This window comes from Bos indicus x Bos taurus, chromosome 4, assembly GCF_003369695.1.
Source record: "Bos indicus x Bos taurus breed Angus x Brahman F1 hybrid chromosome 4, Bos_hybrid_MaternalHap_v2.0, whole genome shotgun sequence".
NCBI lineage: Eukaryota > Metazoa > Chordata > Mammalia > Artiodactyla > Bovidae > Bos > Bos indicus x Bos taurus.
In genome coordinates, this window is record NC_040079.1 from 95,614,846 (window position 1) to 95,635,158 (window position 20,313).

Below are 20,313 nucleotides of genomic sequence, written 5' to 3' on the forward strand. Positions count from 1 at the left end.
GGTACACGTGTCTCTTTCCCTTCTGGTTTCCTCAGTGTGTATGCCCAGCAGTGGGATTGCTGGATCATAAGGCAGTTCTATTTCCAGTTTTTTAAGGAATCTCCACACTGTTCTCCATAGTGGCTGTACTAGTTTGCATTCCCACCAACAGTGTAAGAGGGTTCCCTTTTCTCCACACCCTCTCCAGCCATTTGGATCGCAGCCATTCTGACTGGTGTGAAATGGTATCTCATAGTGGTTTTGATTTGCATTTCTCTGATAATGAGTGATGTTGAGCATCTTTTCATGTGTTTGTTAGCCATCTGTATGTCTTCTTTGGAGAAATGTCTATTTAGATCTTTGGCCCATTTTTTGATTGGGTCATTTATTTTTCTAGAGTTGAGCTGTAGGAGTTGCTTGTATATTTTTGAGATTAGTTGTTTGTCGGTTGCTTCATTTGCTATTATTTTCTCCCATTCTGAAGGCTGTCTTTTCACCTTGCTAATAGCATCAAGAGGCTTTTTAGTTCCTCTTCACTTTTTGCCATAAGGGTGGTATCATCTGCATATCTGAAGTTATTGTTATTTCTCCTGGCAATCTTGATTCCAGCTTGTGCTTCTTCCAGCCCAGCGTTTCTCATGATGTACTCTACATAGAAGTTAAATAAGCAGGGTGACAATATACAGCCTTGACGTACTCCTTTTCCTATTTGGAACCAGTCTGTTGTTCCATGTCCAGTTCTAACTGTTGCTTCCTCACCTGCATATAGGTTTCTCAAAAGCAGGTCAGGTGGTCTGGTATTCCCATCTCTTGAAGAATTTTCCACAGTTTATCGTGATCCACACAGTCAAAGGCTTTGGCATAGTCAATAAAGCAGAAATAGATGGTTTTCTGGAACTCTCTTGCTTTTTCCATGATCCAGCAGATGTTGACAATTTGATCTCTGGTTCTTCTACATTTTCTAAAACCAACTTGTACATCTGGAAGTTCACGGTTCATGTATTGCTGAAGCTTGGCTTGGAGAATTTTGAGCATTACTCTACTAGCGTGTGAGATGAATGCAATTGTGCGGTAGTTTGAGCATTCTTTGGCATTGCCTTTTTTGGGATTGGAATGAAAACGGACCTTTTCCAGTCCTGTGGCCACTGCTGAGTTTTCCAAATTTGCTGGCATATTGAGTGCAGCACTTTCACAGCATCATCTTTCAGGATTTTAAACAGCTCAACTGGAATTCCATCACCTCCATTAGCTTTGTTCGTAGTGATGCTTTCTAAGGCCCACTTGACTTTAACTTTGTCAATTTGGTAGGAGGAAAATAACATATCCTTTAACCTGCATTTTGATTACAAGTAGCTTGCACTATTTTCTATTTCTTGATCACATGCATTTTTTCTTTGATAATTTAAAATTTTGTGTTATTTGCCCCCTTTTCAGTCTGCCAATCTGTTTTTCTGGCACTGAGTTCTGTACAGATTAGATCCTTTTTGGATTCTGCTTAATAACATTGTGCTGTTCAGATCTTATGGAAATATCCCTCATCTAGCTTTTTTCTTTTAATTTTGACTCTCGATAAGTACAGGGTTATTACATTAAAATCTTCTCCACTAAAATATTTCTATAGTTGCATAGTTTGACAATCTATACATATTTTTAATAGAAAATCTTAAGGGCTGGTTACTAGACACTTGAAGACAAAAATAGAAGAAAATAATATGACTCAAATATTTACTCCAGGAGTATGCCTATTGAATACATCAGTGGATCAGGAAAACACAGGTATGGCACTTCAGAGGTCATTTTACCAGGTGGCTTGTATACATGAAGGAGATTAGTGGTTTTCAGATTGTGTACCTAGCTCCTTTCATTCTTTGTAGATGCTACCCATAAACCTGTGGCAGGTAGGTGAGGAGAAGGCAGAACTGTAGGCATGTACCAGAGTCCCTTTATCTGAGTCAATCATGACTGCTCTGCTTCTCATTGTTCACTTCAGATAGTTGGTTCTATAATGAATTTCTTTTGTTAAAAAAAAGAGGGTCCTTCTGATATTTAGGGTTCTGCAACAACTGCTCTAGGAAGTTTTCCTTTCTTTGTGTTAATTTATTTTGTTAATATCAAGTTTGACTGTAAATCACCAGTAAACCTTTCTGGAACTACGAAGAGATTCAATTAAAAATAATAGAAATGGTAGTCATATAAAAAAATTAGGTTCATGTATATCTAATATAGCTATCTGACATTATTCAGGAATAGATAATATAGAGTCCTGATCATTACCTGTGTAATAATTAGCTTATTTTTAGTACACTTTATATACACTTAATATATAAATGAAGCATAAGTCATGCATAAATGTTAAATTTTAAATTCTGTAATGTTATTTGGGGGAGGATTTTCTTCACCGTTAAAATCTCTATTTATTTGGAGTTCAAGGGGCTGCATATTTCAACATATTTGAAGGTAGGATTTGTCCAATTGTTATTATTTCACTAAAAATATGCTATTAAAGAGAAATTAATTATCTTTAAAGCAAAGTCTGGATGCAGTAAAACCTAAAATAAAATGTGCCAAGTACTACTCTAAGTGTATTCCAAAGTACTATAGTTAAGCAATGTTATATAGCTTCTTCCTTAGAACTTAATAATTCTTTTGGCCATACTGAAGAGTTTTTTGTCACTCACCCCAATATCTAGGTTTTATATGCCAGGAGGTTTTTTAAAATCATATTTTGAAGCAAGTGAAAAGTCAAGTGAAATGCATGCAAACTAAATGTATGATCATTTATGTACAAAATGTTGATAGTAGTTACATTGTTTTTGTTAGTATATCATTTACTCATTCAACAAACATGCATGGAATCTTGTCCTAGGTCAAGATGTTTCAAGATATTAGAGTGTTAATTGAGGGGGAAATGGATGAATGAATATATATATATATATATATATATATATATACACACACATATATACATATATATAAGTGAATACTTTTATTAAAGTATTCTTTTTAGACAGAATAAGATCTTTAGGATAGACAATAATAAAAATTATCACTATGATAACAGTATCTTTCACTGATATAGTAGTCTTAGTATTAAGTCTAGACTTACATGGACTTGCTAGTTTGCCAACATGAAACTATAGAAATAAACATCTTTCTTTAAAAATGAGAAAACCTAGACACAAGAAGTTAATTAACCTGACCACAGTCAAAGTGCGAGTAAGTGACAAATACAAGACACAGCCCAAAATGTCATCTTCAAGTCTATGCAATGAACCATTACAGAATGGACAGTACTGATTGAAAATAAAACATAGTATCTGACAGGGAATGACTCTAATTCACATGTAGAGATGGGTGTCCCAGCGCAAGTGCAGACACTTGAAGACAAATTCTGCCAAGAATTTGAACCACTCTCTCGTTGTGTGTGGACACAACTCTTGTTCTAATTCCCACGAAGGTTAGATATGCACTTCTGCTCTGGAACAAAGAAACAAAGCAAAAACTATAAAAACCAAATACAACTGAAGCTGGGCTGAGCATTTTTATCAGTTAATTTTCTTTGCCGTTAGAGACGCAACAGTTACACTTTCCTGATTTGATACAGCAACTACAGGGGTCCTAAAGCCCAGAGATACAGTGAAACTTACAGATCTAAGCGTTCTGCTGAGTATATTTATTGAGTACTTTGTGCCAGACACTGTACTTGAAAAACATTACCCTAAGATTCCAGAAAGACTCAAGGAATATACAGTTAGTGGTGTGAACTAGGCCTGTAAGGAACAAATTTGAAGTCTACCAAATCCTGATGTGGCAGACACACTTACTGTTCACCAGTCCACCATGTGCTCCAGAATTTTTTCCAGGCCCCTTGCAGGTCTGTTAGGCTTTGTTCTGGCCTACAAGCTGTAAGTAAAAATGACATGTATCACCTCGCATCCAAGTATATAAGACCAGGTGTGTGACCCTCCACTTCCATCTTCCCCTGCTGTGAAGTTTTGTTTTGGAGGAACATGTTGAGATGTCTAATTCATGAGGTTAGTATCTGCCTGGAGAGTCCACCATTTTACATCAAAATTTGTAGGAATAAGAACTAAACTTTTGCCCAGGGAATAAGATGTAGAGGTTAACTCACCATGACGGCATTGTCTAGTCCATCATCAATAATATAGCTGGCTCTTTTTATTTTCCTGAAAAGGCTCTTGCTAAACAAACTCTTTCAAGCATATGAATAGTTAAGTCATGGCGATGCTCCTGATGCACAGAGGAATAATTGAATATCTTCAAATAGGATGTTTTGCCACTCCAGGAATTTCCTGTGTTTCCTTGAGATCTTGTTCTGGAGATTTCCAGGTGTGGTACCACATTGTGAAGCTCCTAATCATGGGGTCAAGAGGATCAACTTACAGAGAGATTTCAGGTCTTACATCATTTTGACAGATACATGCATATATATATATGTATATATATATATGTAATTTGGTACCTATTTGTGAGAGAGAGAATAAAAGAAAAAAAAAGTTAAATTACATTCTCTAGATCAGCACTGTCCAAGAGAAATCTTACTTAAGCCACATTAGTCATTTTAGATATTCTAGTAGCTACATTGAAAAAGGAAAAAGAACATTGATTATAATAATATACTTTATTTAGACCAGTATATCTAGCAAATATCATCTTAACATGTAGTCAGTATGAAAGTTTATTCATTTCACGTGAAGTCTTTGAAATCTGATGTGCCTTTTAATGTTGAAGCACATCTTTATTTAGACTAGACACATTTCAAATGCTCAATAACCACAGGAAGCTATATTTAACAGTGCAGGTCTAGATTTAGCTTAAATTTATTCCATGTGTATCAAGCTTATGTTCAGTTCAGTTCAGTCACTCAGTTGTGTCCGACTCTGTGACCCCATGAATCGCAGCACACCAGGCCTCCCTGTCCATCACCAACTCCCGGAGTTCACTCATACTCACGTCCATCGAGTTGGTGATGCCATCCAGCCATCTCATCCTCTGTCGTCCCCTTCTCCTCCTAGGCATTGTATTAGGCACACTCACAATATCGTTGAATTCATTCATTGTAGTATTCTTTTGAGTTAACAAATGAATGCACTGACAGAGTCAGAAAATGACAGACTTAAGATTCAAACCCATTCTCCTTCTGGCTTTTGGAGATGTGGTGATGCTCTTAGCAAGTATATTGCAATGGAGAGCTCCATGTCATCCAAGTAAGAACAGTGAAGCCCCCCAATAAGGTAACAGCATTGGTGATGGAGAGAAGGGTGAAGTTAATGAATATTAAAGAAGTATAGTCAGATGACTCTGATGACTGATTACATATAGACAGGTGAGAATGGAGGGGCTTGTCAAGCATGGGTTCCTGCTTCTGATTTGAGAAACTGGATTGGCAATGATCTGTTCAAAGACAGACTGATATGGGACTTGTTAACCTGAAGTTGAAATTTAGCAATTATGATCACTGCAATTGCTACTACAGTGAAAAGAACCTAACCCATTTTTTTGTTTTAGTCATGACTAGGTTATGTTGTTGTTGTTTAGTCGCTAAGTCATGTCCAGCTCTTTGTGACCCCACAGGCTGCAGTACGCCAGACTTCCCTGTCCTTCACTATCTCCCAGAGTTTGCTCAGATTCATGTCCACTGAGTCGGTGATGTTATTTAACTATCCCATCCTCTGCCATCCCCTTTTCCTTTTGTTTTCAACCTTTCTCAGCATCAGGGTCTTTTCCTATGAGTAGGCTCTTCACATCAGGTGGTCAAAGTATTGGAGCTTCAGCTTCAGCATCAGTCCTTCCAATGAATATTCGAGTTGATTTCCTTTAGGATTGACTGGTTTGATTTCCTTGCAGTCAAAGGGTTAGATTTGGTTCTATTTGGTCACAAATGCCCCATGATAGTGATTGCTAAAATTTAAGACAAATTATATCTTCATAACAGAACTATTTACATGGATTGACAAATCTTTAGTATTATTACAGAAAGAGGAACACCAACAGCTAATTCAACAACCTCAGATTTACAGCATGTAATGTTTAAAAGCCTCTATGTGCTTCTTTATATATTTTTAAAAGATACTCATTCAACTTTGTCACCACACATACAACAGTGGAGATTTTTGTGGAGTTTCATAGTTACGTGCGTATCTTCAAAACTGGAAGAATAATTCCAAGTGATGCCACTTAGGCCTGAGCCATCTGCCTTGGCAGGGCCTATTGGATGATGGGTAGGCCATGTACTTTAGAAAATCTGATCTTAATAATCCAAAGCAAGTCAGCTTTTTACTCTGATTGAATCACATCATTAACTGCATAATGCAGGATACAGGAGGTGACTAAGAACAAAACTTGGAGGAAACCAAGCATCTCATAAGCAACTGACAGGGACTACTGGCCCACAGATGGTAACTGTTTGAAAGAAAAAAAAAAAAAAGCAACAGTTATCCTAGAAAGTCAGAGTTGAGCTATATTTCTCTATATTTACTATATCAGGGAAATTTTCATAAAGTCGTTTGCAGCAAGTGGATGCGTTACTGTATTTGATAATGGGTCAGATTTATTTAAATTGACTATATCTGCATGGACACTTACTCTAACCTGCACATGGAATCCTCTTAAGTTATTGCAGAAATGCTGCTGCAGATTGCTACAGGTGCTCTAGATTAAAGAAAAGAACTGTTCAGGTTTCCCACTGCTCACACAGCCCACTTTCAAGATCCCTAGTTAAGATTTACTGTATTTTATCAGAAAGTTTTCCAAGGTTGTTTTGACTTTTTCAATCATGACTATTTTCCTGTCCATTATTACTCATGCCTTCAAGAATTAACCTTTAGAAATTTGACCAAAGAAATACCTGCAATTCTGAGGTTATAAGCCAAGGTTCATGCAAAATGAATTCCAAGCAGGGAGTATTATCTTGTATAGCTGCTCTGTGTTGAAGAGTTTTCAACTGGTACTTAGACACTCATGCAGTATGCAAAAAGCTTTCCTTTGACCACTGGTCTCCTTGCTGGTAAACCAACTGTTAGCTGATGGTAGAAGGAATTGTCCTAACCTAGCCCTGGGGCTCAGAGATGATATCCCTTCTGAGTTGTAGTTTGTGCTTTATTCTACTGGGTTCTCTTGTACTTTGAAGTGTTTTAGGATGCAGTTAGCCCAATATTTTTTTGGCCCCCCGCTCAGTCACTAAAAGCTGTTGAAATCCAGCTTATTCCCTTCCAATATACTATTACCCCAACTTAGCAAAAATATCATTTTAAAAATAAATAGAATTTAGCAAACGATGGACTACAATGAGTTTCGGGTTACAGATTTTTAAGCTGAGAAGGCACCAATCATTCAGAACCTCAGACATTCAGTAGCTTGCACATTTCTAGGCACTGACTCCATTGCTACCAACATTTCACATTATGCTTGTGCAATTACTTGGAACTCTTTCTCAAGTGGTATTTTATTATTATTACTTTTGTCAAAAATCTAAGTGGCATCTATTTGTTTAAACATAAACCTTTCTGATTACTCATTTTAAAAATTCCAGTTAAACTAAAACATGCACCTGGGATCCTTTTACCATTATTATAGGTGTATGTGGCTTATGAATTACAAGCATAGAATTATTTTCTGTATATTTAAGCATATCTTATTTCTCCCTCTTTTCCCCTGCTAAATATCATCTCTGGTTTTCCTTTGACTTTGTCCTCCAATCATCCTTCTAATTTCTTAGGTCAGCTGAGGCATTAGCAGACAGTCGTCATTTAGTCATTTCATTCTTGTCTTGATCCATTTTCATATGTTCAGTACATTGTATGAAAATACTCAGGTCGTTTCTTAAAATCGTTTATGGATCTAAACTGAATCAAAGTACTAATATTAAACCCTTAAAAATATTTCGTTGTAAGACATCTTGTATTTGGCCTTCACTTTCCATTTTGTTTGGTAAGCAAAGAATTTTCCCTTTTTTCATATAAACAAAACTGTTGATATCAAAGGCAGCTAGTCTTTCTCTGCCAAGTCTGAATTATATAAAATTGGAGTGTGCAGCTAAATATTTTAGGGAAGCTATACCAACACAACTAAAACACAGAGTTTTTTAGTGATACAAATTATAAACCCAGGCTCACAATGAAAGCAATACTTTAAGAATAAAACATGCTACAAATTGATGCATGAAAGATGAAAACACATAAGAATAACCCACCATGGCGCCAAAATTATATTAGTCATGTTAAACTCTTCAAGTCGGAAAACCTGAAACAGAAGACTAAAGGTTTACCTAAAATTTGCCTGTTTAGTTTCGTTTGAATTTTTGTTCCCCAAGATTTATGAACTTGTTCTAAATTCAGTCCACTTAAAACTATAGCATTGCTTTTTATGACATGGGAGAAATAAATGGTTTATTTTCCTTAAAATGTGGATGGATAGAGATTTAATGCTTATGAGCTTGATGGTATAGAATATATAATGTAATATATAGCATTTCATTATGGAACTGTCTTGCATTCCTGTGCCTCTACATCAGGTAGTTAGATATGTAAAGGAGGCAGTTTTCAACTACAAAAATTTAAGATGCATACTTTATCAATAAAAATAACGTACAACTTGAGTGCAAATGAAAATGTAGGAAGTGAATGTAATTATTCCTCATAGGCATCATTTTAAACTAACTTTGTTGAATAATATTTGATTTAAGGTGGGCAAAAAGAAGTTTTTGAAACTTGAGAGGCAGTTGTTGTCCCCCCTGCAAATAAGATAATTAGAATGTCATGAAGTGTATATGGAAAGCAACTGGCATTAGGGAAGATGGCATATATTTTGAATTTTTACTCAAATCTTATAAATTTACTATTATCAGTCAATCTATATTCCATGCTACTTTACAGCACATTTTTTACTACGTGGTACTTGAAGAAAACTACCAAATTCTAAAAGAAATCATAAGTCTAAATGTAGGAAGAGATAGAAAATAGAAAAACAAAATATGTTCAATGTTATCATACTCTCAGAGTAATGAACAGGTACTCATATCTCCTAGTATATGTAGAAATATAACAGATTTTATTGTGAAATCACTAATTACTGTTGTGTAAGAACAGTAACTTATTTTAAAAATCAGTAAAATACATAGAATCACTAAATAACATGCAGTAGCCAAACTGTTCCTTAAATTTTATAGTGCATAATTCCTGGAGAAAGGCAGTTCTTAAGTTTTCTAAAACTGGAGTGCATCATAAATCACATAAATTACCATTGGGTACTTAGCATATTTTAATATATTTTAAAAATTCTTCATTTCAAAAGAACCAATCCTTTATTTCTTGGAGAAATATAACAGAAATAATATTTATATTCTCAACAAAACTTTCAGAGACAAATTCTGGTTTCAAAGTAATTTTCCGGACTTAAATGCATATATCATGACTATATGTTACCAAGGTGATTTTATCCAGAAGGTAAAATTCAAAATAAAGTTTTATACTATCTGTAGCTGAGGATTTTAATTTAAGTTTTTTTAGTCCCATCATACTTCATGTCACAAACATACAAAAATGGCAACTCAAAAGAATCATTGTGAATCTTAAAGTATAAAAATAAATTTTTCAGATTGCTTAAGTTCTCTCCTCATTCTTAATTTAAAAATACCTCTGCCTTTATTATTGAATACCATTTCATTTAGCAGAAGAAATAATAGATATACACACTTACGAAATTTAAAGAGCATAGGACGTGTCTAAAATAATTTTGATGCTTCCTGCAAAAGATGAGCAGCTTACATTTTTCAAATATTCAACCTCTTGTTGAATGCTTGATATCAAAATCTTGCATAAAATATTAAATGTTTTTCAGAGAAATTCAAGTGTATTGTAAATATAGGATAAATACTATACTGTACATAGTTTTAAATGAAAGCTATTGAAATTCTCTACTAAGTTTGGTGATTTTTACCATTCTCCCTATAAGTAGCCATTAGAGGTAAAAAGTATCTTTCAATGTTGGTTTTTATAGATGTAGACACTGATACAGCTATTATAGGAAATGCTGAGGATTTTTCATGTTATTACATTAAAAAAATTCTCTATGGCCTAAATAGTAAGTTAATATTTTTTGTTATTCCAAATGTTCTAAGAATGAAAATTTTGAAAAAAAAAAAAAAAGCTTTATGGAATAATTAACATATATTTAGAAATTCAGATAAAACAGACCAGTCATATTTGATTCTGGAATGCATCCAGACCTCCTTTTTCACTTGTTTCTTCCTTTGAACCACACTTTTTTCTTCCAAATAACATTTTCCTTATACTTTCTATTAGACATTAGGACTTCATGTTAACTGATAGATGTTTTGAGTCTTCACTTAAAAAGACCTTTTCTGCTAGGTTTCTTTTAATTGTGTGCCTTTCAAAGAGACTCGTCTCATTTCTAACCTTTTCTAATTTTCCTTTACCAGACTTTTAGTCCTACACTCAGCTGACTGACTGAGGCAGGTTGTGGAGAAATTTCTGGACATGTTGTTAACATCTGACACAGTGAGTGAGAAAAAAAACCCAGCACAATCACAGGGCAGGTTCAAGGAGAAGTGGCAGCTCCTGGAGATGAAAACTTATGTGTGTTTGCTGGTTGCCTGAAACACACTGGTTAAATTCAAATCCATTCATTTCTTAATTGTGTCTCTCCCTCTAAACCACTGTAATGCAAACCAAAAGGACCTTTATGGATGTTTTTTATTGATGTGTGCAGATCAAGTGTATCTTTTTTTTTTTCAAGTGTATCTTTAATTAGTCCTGGCTGACATTTTCCACAATACGTTTAGTAGACAGTATTATATAAATATTTCTAGTGACTGTCTATGGAGGTGTTTGCCTAAATTTTTCTTGGATAAAGCCTTTAATGCTTTCACCCAGAATCCATAGAGGAGCTACCCAAGTTTGGGAAGTTTAGTGTTGCTCTTTGTACTTTAACTTTTAATATCAGAGCACATATTGAAACCATAAACACAATGAAAATTCAAAAAATATTCCGACGGTATTAGAAGAATACATCCCTTCCTTTTTTATCCTTAAAGAGCCAAGGGCTTGGGGAGTGGCAGGAAGAAACATTCTTAAGATCTAAGCCCTGGACGCCATCCTGCGAGCGCTTAAAACCCTTAGAAACGTGCAACGTGAAGAACACCCCCTTTCGAAGTCTAAAACAATATTAGATTCCCAAAACATATCGGCAAAGAAAGCCTTACCGTCAAACGCTTGCAGCAGGTTCCAGCTCAAACCCAGACTGAAAAGTTGAGCAGCTGGTGAACAAAAGTTTTAACCTTTTTTTTTTTTTTTTTTTTAACGAAGTCTGCAAAACTAATTTCCCTCAAAATAGGGCTCAATTTCCGTTAAAGAAAGCAGCGCTAACAAATCTCAGAATTCCTGATCACTCCCACCCCATCTCACCTCTGAGCATTGGAAAACAATTCAACTTTCACACGGATGTAAAGGTTTATTGCAAAGCCACTATTCTCCAGGATACTTGAAAGAAAAAGGAGATGGTCAGGCTGAAGCCTGAGGGACAGGGCTAGGGAAAAATGTTCTACCTTGGTGACATTTCTCAAAGATTAATCAATACATTTTCCTAATTCAAACCAGATGCCTGGCCCAGTTTGCTGTCCCCAATAATCCCATTAACAACTTCCAAGACCTGACCCCCGTCCTCTGGACACCTGAGACAATGAAAGTAAGACGGCGACGCTCCTGGTGGCACATTTGGGGTCCCGGGAGGGATAGGTGAGCGCCGATATTCTCCTGATGCGACAAGTCCCAGGCAGGGCGCAACTGTTCCCGCAGCTCATTATGCGCGGCCAGCGTGCGTGCCTTGTGTAAACGACTTGGCCCCTAGCAGACAGTGTCGCCCTTCGAGCATGTGGCAGTATCAAAGCCCAGCCGTCGCTGGCATTAATTCACCGGTGGCAAGTTTTCTAAGTCATTTTCTAGGATGCAAAATTGTAACCAGGAAGATCCGAACTTTAAGGGATACCAAAGTGTAATATTTGTTTGGTAAATGGAACCATGGCGGCGTGGGAGTGAAAGGGGTGCAATTAACTGATTGATTTTTTGAGCGGAAGAGAGATGGATTTCTGGAGGGAAACGAGGTGGGGGAGAGGACTGGAAATGTACATGCAATATACACATCGCTTGTGACTAGGATGAAATCGCTTTAGAATACTCCTGATCCAGGAAAAGTTTTTCTGGGCGGACAAGTGGCAAGGAAATGGAGTGGGACCCGGAAATCGAGGGCGGTGTGGGGGAGGACATTTGAGGAGAGCAGGGGAAGACACCCCACCTGGGACCGCAGGCGAGGATGCCAGAAGCAGAACATCTGTGACTGTCACGGCCCCATGCTTTCTTCCATCCTACCAAGTCTCGTTCCTTGCGGCACAGAGAACGGCCCTTTCTTGCCGGTGGGGAACTTTTCCTGTATCCTCGAAACTGGCGTCTCAGCGCTCTAGCAACCCACCCACAGACACCAGCTGTATAAAAAGCTAGAAGCGCCACTGAGCCCATGACAGGAGTTGAGGCTAACTTGGAAAACCTTAATCTGAGTGCGCGCCAAACTAGCTCTGATTCTTTTCCTTAATCCTACTCCTTTCGTGCTTCTCCACAGTTAGGCACACCCTAAGCTTTCCTGCAGGTGACAGTGCCCAAGTGACACTGACAGGACACCTTTCATGAGAGAAGTGAGCATGTTGGACTCTGGGCGAGGGGTTGGAGCTGGCGGGCGCCACGGCCGGCTGAGCGGGAAAGGTAGCCGCTGTCCGCCGGGGCTCGGGTTTAGGCGCCCTGCGCGCCGCTTGCAGTCCAGGCTGTTGGCAGCGGCGGGCGGGCGTGGACGCGCTGCATGCGTCCAGCCGGCGATAGGAAGTGGAACTGGGAGCGCACTGCGCGGACTGAGCGGGAGTTTTGGAGGGAGTTTGCATGTGGTCAGCACTGGGCTCCTAAGCCAGCCCCCAGCTCACATTACACTCTATTTATAACCTCTCAGAGCCGTTTCCCCCTGAAAGCAGTTCTCTGGGACCACCTTCTTTTGGCTTCAACCTCTCCTACTCTTGACATCTGAGTAGCTCAGAGGGAAGCTTCTCCAGGTCCGAGTGTTTATATGTAAAGGAGACTGGCCGCTAGGGCTCAGGACCGGGATTATCCGAGCTCTGCAGAAACGCGGGCGGCTATTGCTTTGGGAGGGGGAAAAGTCACACGGTTTCCAGTGAAAAGTGACCGAGGGTGGTGGCGTTTGGAACCGTCGTGAAGTCTTCTGCCTGGAACCCGAGACTTGCATGCTATGGAACACCCGCTCTTTGGCTGCCTGCGCAGCCCTCACGCCACCGCGCAAGGCTTGCACCCGTTCTCCCAATCCTCTCTCGCCCTCCATGGAAGATCTGACCACATGTCCTACCCCGAGCTCTCCACTTCTTCCTCGTCTTGCATAATCGCGGGATACCCCAACGAGGAGGGCATGTTTGCCAGCCAGCATCACAGGGGGCACCACCACCACCACCACCATCACCACCACCACCACCAGCAGCAGCAGCACCAAGCTCTGCAAACCAACTGGCACCTCCCGCAGATGTCCTCCCCGCCGAGCGCGGCTCGGCACAGCCTCTGCCTCCAGCCGGACTCGGGAGGGCCCCCGGAGCTGGGAAGCAGCCCGCCGGTCCTGTGTTCCAACTCTTCCAGCTTAGGCTCCAGCACCCCGACCGGGGCCGCGTGCCCGCCAGGGGACTACGGCCGCCAGGCGCTGTCACCCGCGGAGGCGGAGAAGAGAAGTGGCAGCAAGAGGAAAAGCGATAGCTCAGGTAAGGGCGCGCCGGGCACCCTCGGCGAAAGGGGGCGGAGAGATGGGAAGATTCTCCCACTAGAGTGAGGCGGCGGGCGTTATGGGACAGGTCTTTTCCTCTCTGGCTCCTCGCCGCCAAATTCGGCGAGGCTGCTTTGGTCCTTTTATTTGGGGGCACGTGTTTCTCCGAGGGCAGCACTGCAGCCAACTGCGTTAAGCTCTCCAAGATTCAAACTAGTTTACCAGAGGGTTGAGAAAAAAAGGACAAGTGACAAGTATGTGAAATCGATTGCGAAGCGTGACCTTCCATCTGAGCGATGGGGAGAGGAATGCGCCCTGGGATGCAGCGTCCGCTGGGCGTGCGTGCGGGTGCCTTTCCTTGACTTTTCCCGACTCTGAATGGCTCGATTTTTCCCATAGTTAACTGGATTTCCAAATTATTGCACAACATTTGGAACTTGCAGTGGAACTTGGCAGAGCACATGAGAAAAGTTTTAGTTTTTTTTTTTTTAATTCTGATTTCAGAGTTCTTTAAATAGCACCCTATTCCAAATGGTAAAATTTCTCTTTCTTGGGGAAGAAGATATTGTCTAGGAATTCAGAGGATTTTAAGGAATGTATCAGAGAATGGGAACTAAATATACGCTCAGACCCTTGACGAAAGACGATTCTTTATTGTAGTTGTATTCATGTAATGCTAACCAAAAAGAAAATCTGAGTTTCAAAAGTGGAAAGTAAAATCCTCCTCCAGTTGAGTATTATCCGAAACAAGGACTGGGAAACTTAACAGCAACCCGGGTAGCGCTGCTACAAGTGGGTGTGCGTAGGAGGCGCTGATCTACGTACGCGAGGATATCTTGAACCGCGTAGCAAAAGGGAAATCTTAACTAAACGCGAATGCTTGAAGGCACTGGCAGCCAACTAAACTTTAGCAATCCAGAGAAACTAAAGCTTTGCAGTCAACTGTCAAAGCCCTTACCTGTCTCTGTCCTAAAGACATTGTTAAAAGATGCTTTATAAGGAGGGTATGAGCTTTCTTCAGGAGCTACGACGCAACCTGCGTCCCATCTTTTTGTAAGCTGTCGTTTATTTAATATAATATTTACGTATTTTTTCTTTGCGTCATTGGTTTTAAGAGCCCTGGAAGATAATTCCAGATACTGCTTTGAAAGACTGGATAATGTCTATCCTTTATAATAATTTAGATTTCACATGAATGACAGAGATTGAGCCGCATATTTCATGTTCTTTTGCAGCAATGGTATCAGTTATTCTTAAGTGTGACTACGGAATGGGTTCTTCTGTCTCAAACGTTTACATTCCAAGGTCAGGGTGAACTTCTAATGCCCCATCACAAAATAGTTTTTATCCAAAAAGGTTGCCAGCAGTATTATTCATTTTTAATGGTTTTTACTAACCCTAAGTGAGACACTCTTCAGACAGTGAAAAAGTTAATTATAGCAAGAAGGCTTCCATCTTCATTAGAAAACAAGTCATTTTTAGAATGCAGTCATCCTTTTATAGACTCAGCATTTGATATCACTCTAACTTTTCTGGGATAAGTTCTGAGTGCAGGTTAGCCAGGGACGCTTTTGCAATTTACTAGAGGCTCTTACTGTTCCTTGTACTTTCTGCAGTGAGAAACCTATATGATGGATTGTTTCATATGCTTCTTCAACTGAACAAACGCACCTAAGTTTCTTAGGACAAACTGAATTTTCATATAGGCCTATGTTATTTTGATCAAGGAGAAATCAGGAAAGTGAAATCTAACAACTGACTCCCTTCAGTTATTTTAATAATGACTTTCTTAAGAAAATTGTTTATATTAATACTGCTACCGTCCTTTGGTGGGAAATAACCATATAACAAAATAAGTTTATTTTTTCATGCTGAAGTTGATAATTAAAGTCCTGGAAAAACAAAAGTTTTCATCAGATACATAAAATATTAATAGATTACATCTTGAATGGGAAATACAATTAATCATCACCAAGGGTAGAATCATTGGAAAGTTAGAATGAACTTTTTCTTTGATGGGATATTTTGAAACAACCCTTCACTGTCTAAAAGGAAATATATTTTAAATTTCTTGTTGAATATATGTACAGTCTTTGAAAATAAAGTTTAAATAGCCAAATTTACTATTTTAGATAATATTTGTTAGATTCTTTAAGTAAACTTAAGTTCAAGGTATCATTTTTTATTGGAATGATGTTGTATTTGGTCTTTTATAATTTATGCTCACAGCTATTTCATTTCATATTATTATAAGGGCACCTTGATCTAGCAGAAATTAAAGCAAAGTAGAAAGTCAATGTAATTCTGACATTATTAACACATATATCTCCAATTGCTTAGAGTACAGTTTTAATGTTTCAATATTTCCCAAAAAACTGAATTAACATAATGTTGACACTCTTCAAATTTTAAAATTATATTTGACAAAACTCACACCATGCATTACACAGGCCTTTTTTATTTTGTCAGACAATGTATAATTAGTATGTATTTCTAGTTGAGAGGGAATGTAGTACATAAATCCAGGGCAAAATCAGAACCAAAATTCTGTGTGCTTGCAGCTCACAGATTGTATGTATATGTGTATGTGTGTACTGACTATGCAAAATTCTAATGGAATTTTAAGCACTGGAAAATACTAAAAAACAACCCCAATTTCATCCATGATAATGATACTGAAACTGTAATAGTTAACATTTTTCAGTGTGCATTTGTATGCGCTTCGCCTCTCAAAAACACATGAACACACGCATACACAAACTCAAGAAGCTTAAGGGTCTAGAAGCAAATATTTACGGACTTTAGACTTCCACTGCACTTTATCAACAATTGAAAACAACAACGTTTAATAGAAAATTACACTGTCTTTTATATATGTTCAGCATATTTGCAACTTTGAACCTGCTATGCTTTCTGGCATTATTATCAAAGCCAACATCTGCCACACCTTCAGAGGAACTCTTAGAAATCAAAACTTTACAACTGTACTTAAAGCAATCTATACCAAACAGGTCATTCTGAAAAAAAGTCTATAAATACTGTGAATTACTTCACTTCAGTTACCTTTGATTGTTCACCAAGCAACGTAGTAATAAGTATAAACTGCCTATTTTTCAGTTAGTAGATCAAAGTAAATTAATCTAATTTTAGTTTTTAACGCAGGTAATATAAAGTATAAATGTATGAATATCTTCTGTTTAAATTTATTAAGTGAATATAAGTGCATATTTTATAAAAAATCAAAATTATATCAAAAAGGAGTGATTTGGAGTGTCAGTTTTACAAGACTTTCAATCATATTAGATTCTTATAAAACTGTAATTATTTTATTATAGCTACAAGATCATAAAATATCTGTTGTCAAATTATGTCTCTCTGGCTCTGTAGATTGATAGGCAAGTATTAGGATGATATACTGGACATTAAATACAGAGTAATATCTTCCTTGCCCTACCTCTAGTATTATATTGTACTTTTTTCTAGATATTTCTATCATCATGTTTTCTGAAAGAAAATAAGTTACATTATTATTCATTTCTGTGTGACTGGATCACGACTTTCAGCATTTGCTTTAGAATTTAAAATGCAGTCTATTGGATGTGGGTGGTTATAGGCCAGTATTTGTATTGAACAAATTAAGTGCCTCAAATCTATGACATTTAAAAAGTAACCATTTTCAGTCATTTTCTTGGAATAGTAGATTAATTTTAGATGTGAACATTTAAAATGATGACCTGACATAAAAAAATTATGAGTACCATTGACCTACATGAGTGTTTGCAAAATGATTACACTCAAAAGTCAAGAGCATTAATTTCTTCAGAATTAAGGTGCTTTATTGTAGAAAGTCAGCAATGATGGAAGGAAGAATGCAAATAAATACTGAAAAAGTTTCCATTTCACTATAAATACCTTTATTTATAGTTATTTGAAAAGGAACAGCGTCAAACATAATGCATGGCACTGCTAAAACTTTCATTTGAGTTAAAAACCCTCTATCAAGCATTTTAAGTTTTAATCTTTGTTTACAGTAATCTTCAATGGAAACCATTATGTTGGTACACTGTAAGCTGATTGCCACTAATAAACGAAAAAATTTATTTTAAGCATTACCTTGTTTGTCTGTGTTTCGAAACATAGATCCCTCATCACAGGATTGGAATTTATCACAACTTATTTATTGTAAGACCTAATTAATTTTAAACAAGAATAAAATAACGAAAGGGACAACCCCTTACCTTAGATTCAGAGAAATATGGCAAACTATTGCTATATTTAGTGAAAGAATTAACTTTTTTAAAATATAAATAACCTATGGGTGAATTAATAACTGACTTCTGTTAAAAAAGAAAATCTCCACATGTAAACCTATTTATATATTTGGCCTGGTAATGATGCCAGTTTTATTCATTTACTAAATTTAAATATATATATGCTGGGCAATTTCATTAATTTACTGGATTAAAAATGGCAGCCAGAAACACACAGAAAATGTGATGGCTTCTTAGATTTTCATTTCAAATAAAAAAACTATGTAATACAATAATATATTGTAGTTTTAGACCATGTTCACTTAAGTAATTTATTCTTAAAATTTCAGACCATTTTTTTCCCAAGAATTGCTATGATTATTACAAACATTTATGAGTGATAAATGATAAGGGTGAAAAATATTACAAAATAAAATACACACAGGAATTCCTTAACTAATATTTGTTGAGTTAATAGTTGTGGATGATTTATTTCTCATTTTCTTGTAATTTTGCCATATTGTTTCTTATAATAAAAATTTTGTGAGGAAAATATATTAGAAAAGATACGAAGTAAGACTATCAGCAGTAGAATGTGCCCCCTTGATTATGATCATAAAATAAGAAGGATTAAATATTGAGTAACCAGCTAAATTACATATCCTGGATTATTGCATTGGTGACTGATTCCAATGGTTAAATTAGAAAAAATGGTATAAAACACAAACCAAGGCCAAAGTGCACAAAGTAGAAATTGTATTTTTATTCAAATGGCAAAACACATTTTATTGTTGTGACTTCTTTTATGTGTTTTAGTCATTAATATGATTTACTTATCAATAATAAGCTTTTTGTTAAGGTTGTAAAGAAAATTAAATACTAACACTTTCTATTTTTGTTATGATACTTTTATGATTTTTTTCTCAGAATAGTTGTATCAAACTGAAACCCTCGTGTAGAGATGAAGTGACACAATAATAAAGAAATATGAATTTCAACACTGCCTTATTCTCCACACTACTTCTAAATCATAGTCATCAGTGAAGTTCAAAATCCAATTGCAAAAAACCTTTTAGAATGTTTTATTGCTCTGATGAAGTAAAACTTAAAATAGTAAAGGTCACTTTGGGTCTCAGACTTCAATTTGCATTACCTGTGTAGAGGTAGAATTAATTTAAATTGGAGCCCCTTTTCTCTGATGATTTTCTACTTACATTATAGTAGGATAAGGAATTTGTTTTCTCTTTAAGAAATCGTGTTAGATAGTATTTTAGGATACAAATAATAAATAATGTATCTATTAATCTGTATAAAATTCAGATGTCGCTTTTTGTTCAGATGTTTCAGACGTTTTCATACTTCAGAGTAAATGTTTCTCTTTAAAATCTTTAAAAATATTTTTTTATTAAATTAACGAAAAAATACTTGGGAAAAATATACATTCATTTGGGATTAAATGGGTCAATTATTAATACCCCTCTATATTTGGAATTTGAATTATGTAATTAAAATCCACTTATTCGTGAAAAACTTTTTATAATGTCACATTTTCCACAGCAATATAATGTTTCTGAATGTCTGAAAATTTGATACTGTGTATTGGAATATTGATTTTGTAGGGCTCTGAAATTATTGTATGATATGTTTTTTGATCTCTTCCATGCACCTATGAATAAGAAAAATCAGGTAAAATATGTATTAGTGTGTATACATTTTTGAAAGGGGTTTATATGAAGAAAATTCTTTCAAAAATAATTACGTTGCTGTCTTATCTTACATAGATTTAAAAATTAACAAATTGGAACTTCAGCTTATCTAATACCATAGTTATGGTACTTTTCAAAGTTAACATTTCCTTAAAATTTTTTAATTCTAAAATATTTATATTTTTTGGCGACTTAATTCTTACAGCCTTGGAGTTTTTACTTTTACAGCAGATACAAGTTTAGTAGGTAATAACTCGTGGTAGTAAAAAACATTAGGGTTTTGTTTAAAGACTTAAATTCAGAAATCATTGCTCTTCTTAGAATCAATTCAATTAGAATATTCCAAATGTATTTAAACATCCTAGTGTTGTGGTTGGTTTGTTGTTTTTTTTTTTTGTCAGTCTTCTTTCTAAGATGTTTTAGGTATGTTTCTTGAAGCTGGATAGACTATATTGGTTGAAATTGTAAATATAAGGTGTTTAGTATTTATAGGTTTTAGTCCCTACTATATTTTAGTAGAAAGGTTAATTGTATAAAAG

At 36.5% G+C, this 20,313-nt stretch overlaps 1 protein-coding gene and 1 long non-coding RNA gene across 2 annotated transcripts in view; one reads left to right on the plus strand and one right to left on the minus strand.

Moving 5' to 3' along the window:
• Positions 1-1,687: 1,687 nt before the first annotated feature.
• On the minus strand, positions 1,688-11,293 carry LOC113891667. Its single transcript, XR_003510843.1, has 4 exons — positions 11,222-11,293; positions 4,112-4,462; positions 3,804-3,882; positions 1,688-3,456 (listed from the first exon to the last, which is right to left on the minus strand). It is a non-coding gene; the product is annotated as an uncharacterized LOC113891667 (long non-coding RNA).
• Positions 11,294-12,949: 1,656 nt separating this feature from the next.
• Positions 12,950-20,313, plus strand: part of MEOX2 (mesenchyme homeobox 2) — a 76,014-nt gene continuing 68,650 nt past the window's right edge. Inside the window, exon 1 of the mRNA XM_027540020.1 lies at positions 12,950-13,816. Within this exon, the coding sequence (XP_027395821.1) occupies positions 13,303-13,816 (514 nt within the window). The 5' untranslated portion in view covers positions 12,950-13,302. The remainder of the gene's footprint in view (positions 13,817-20,313) is intronic.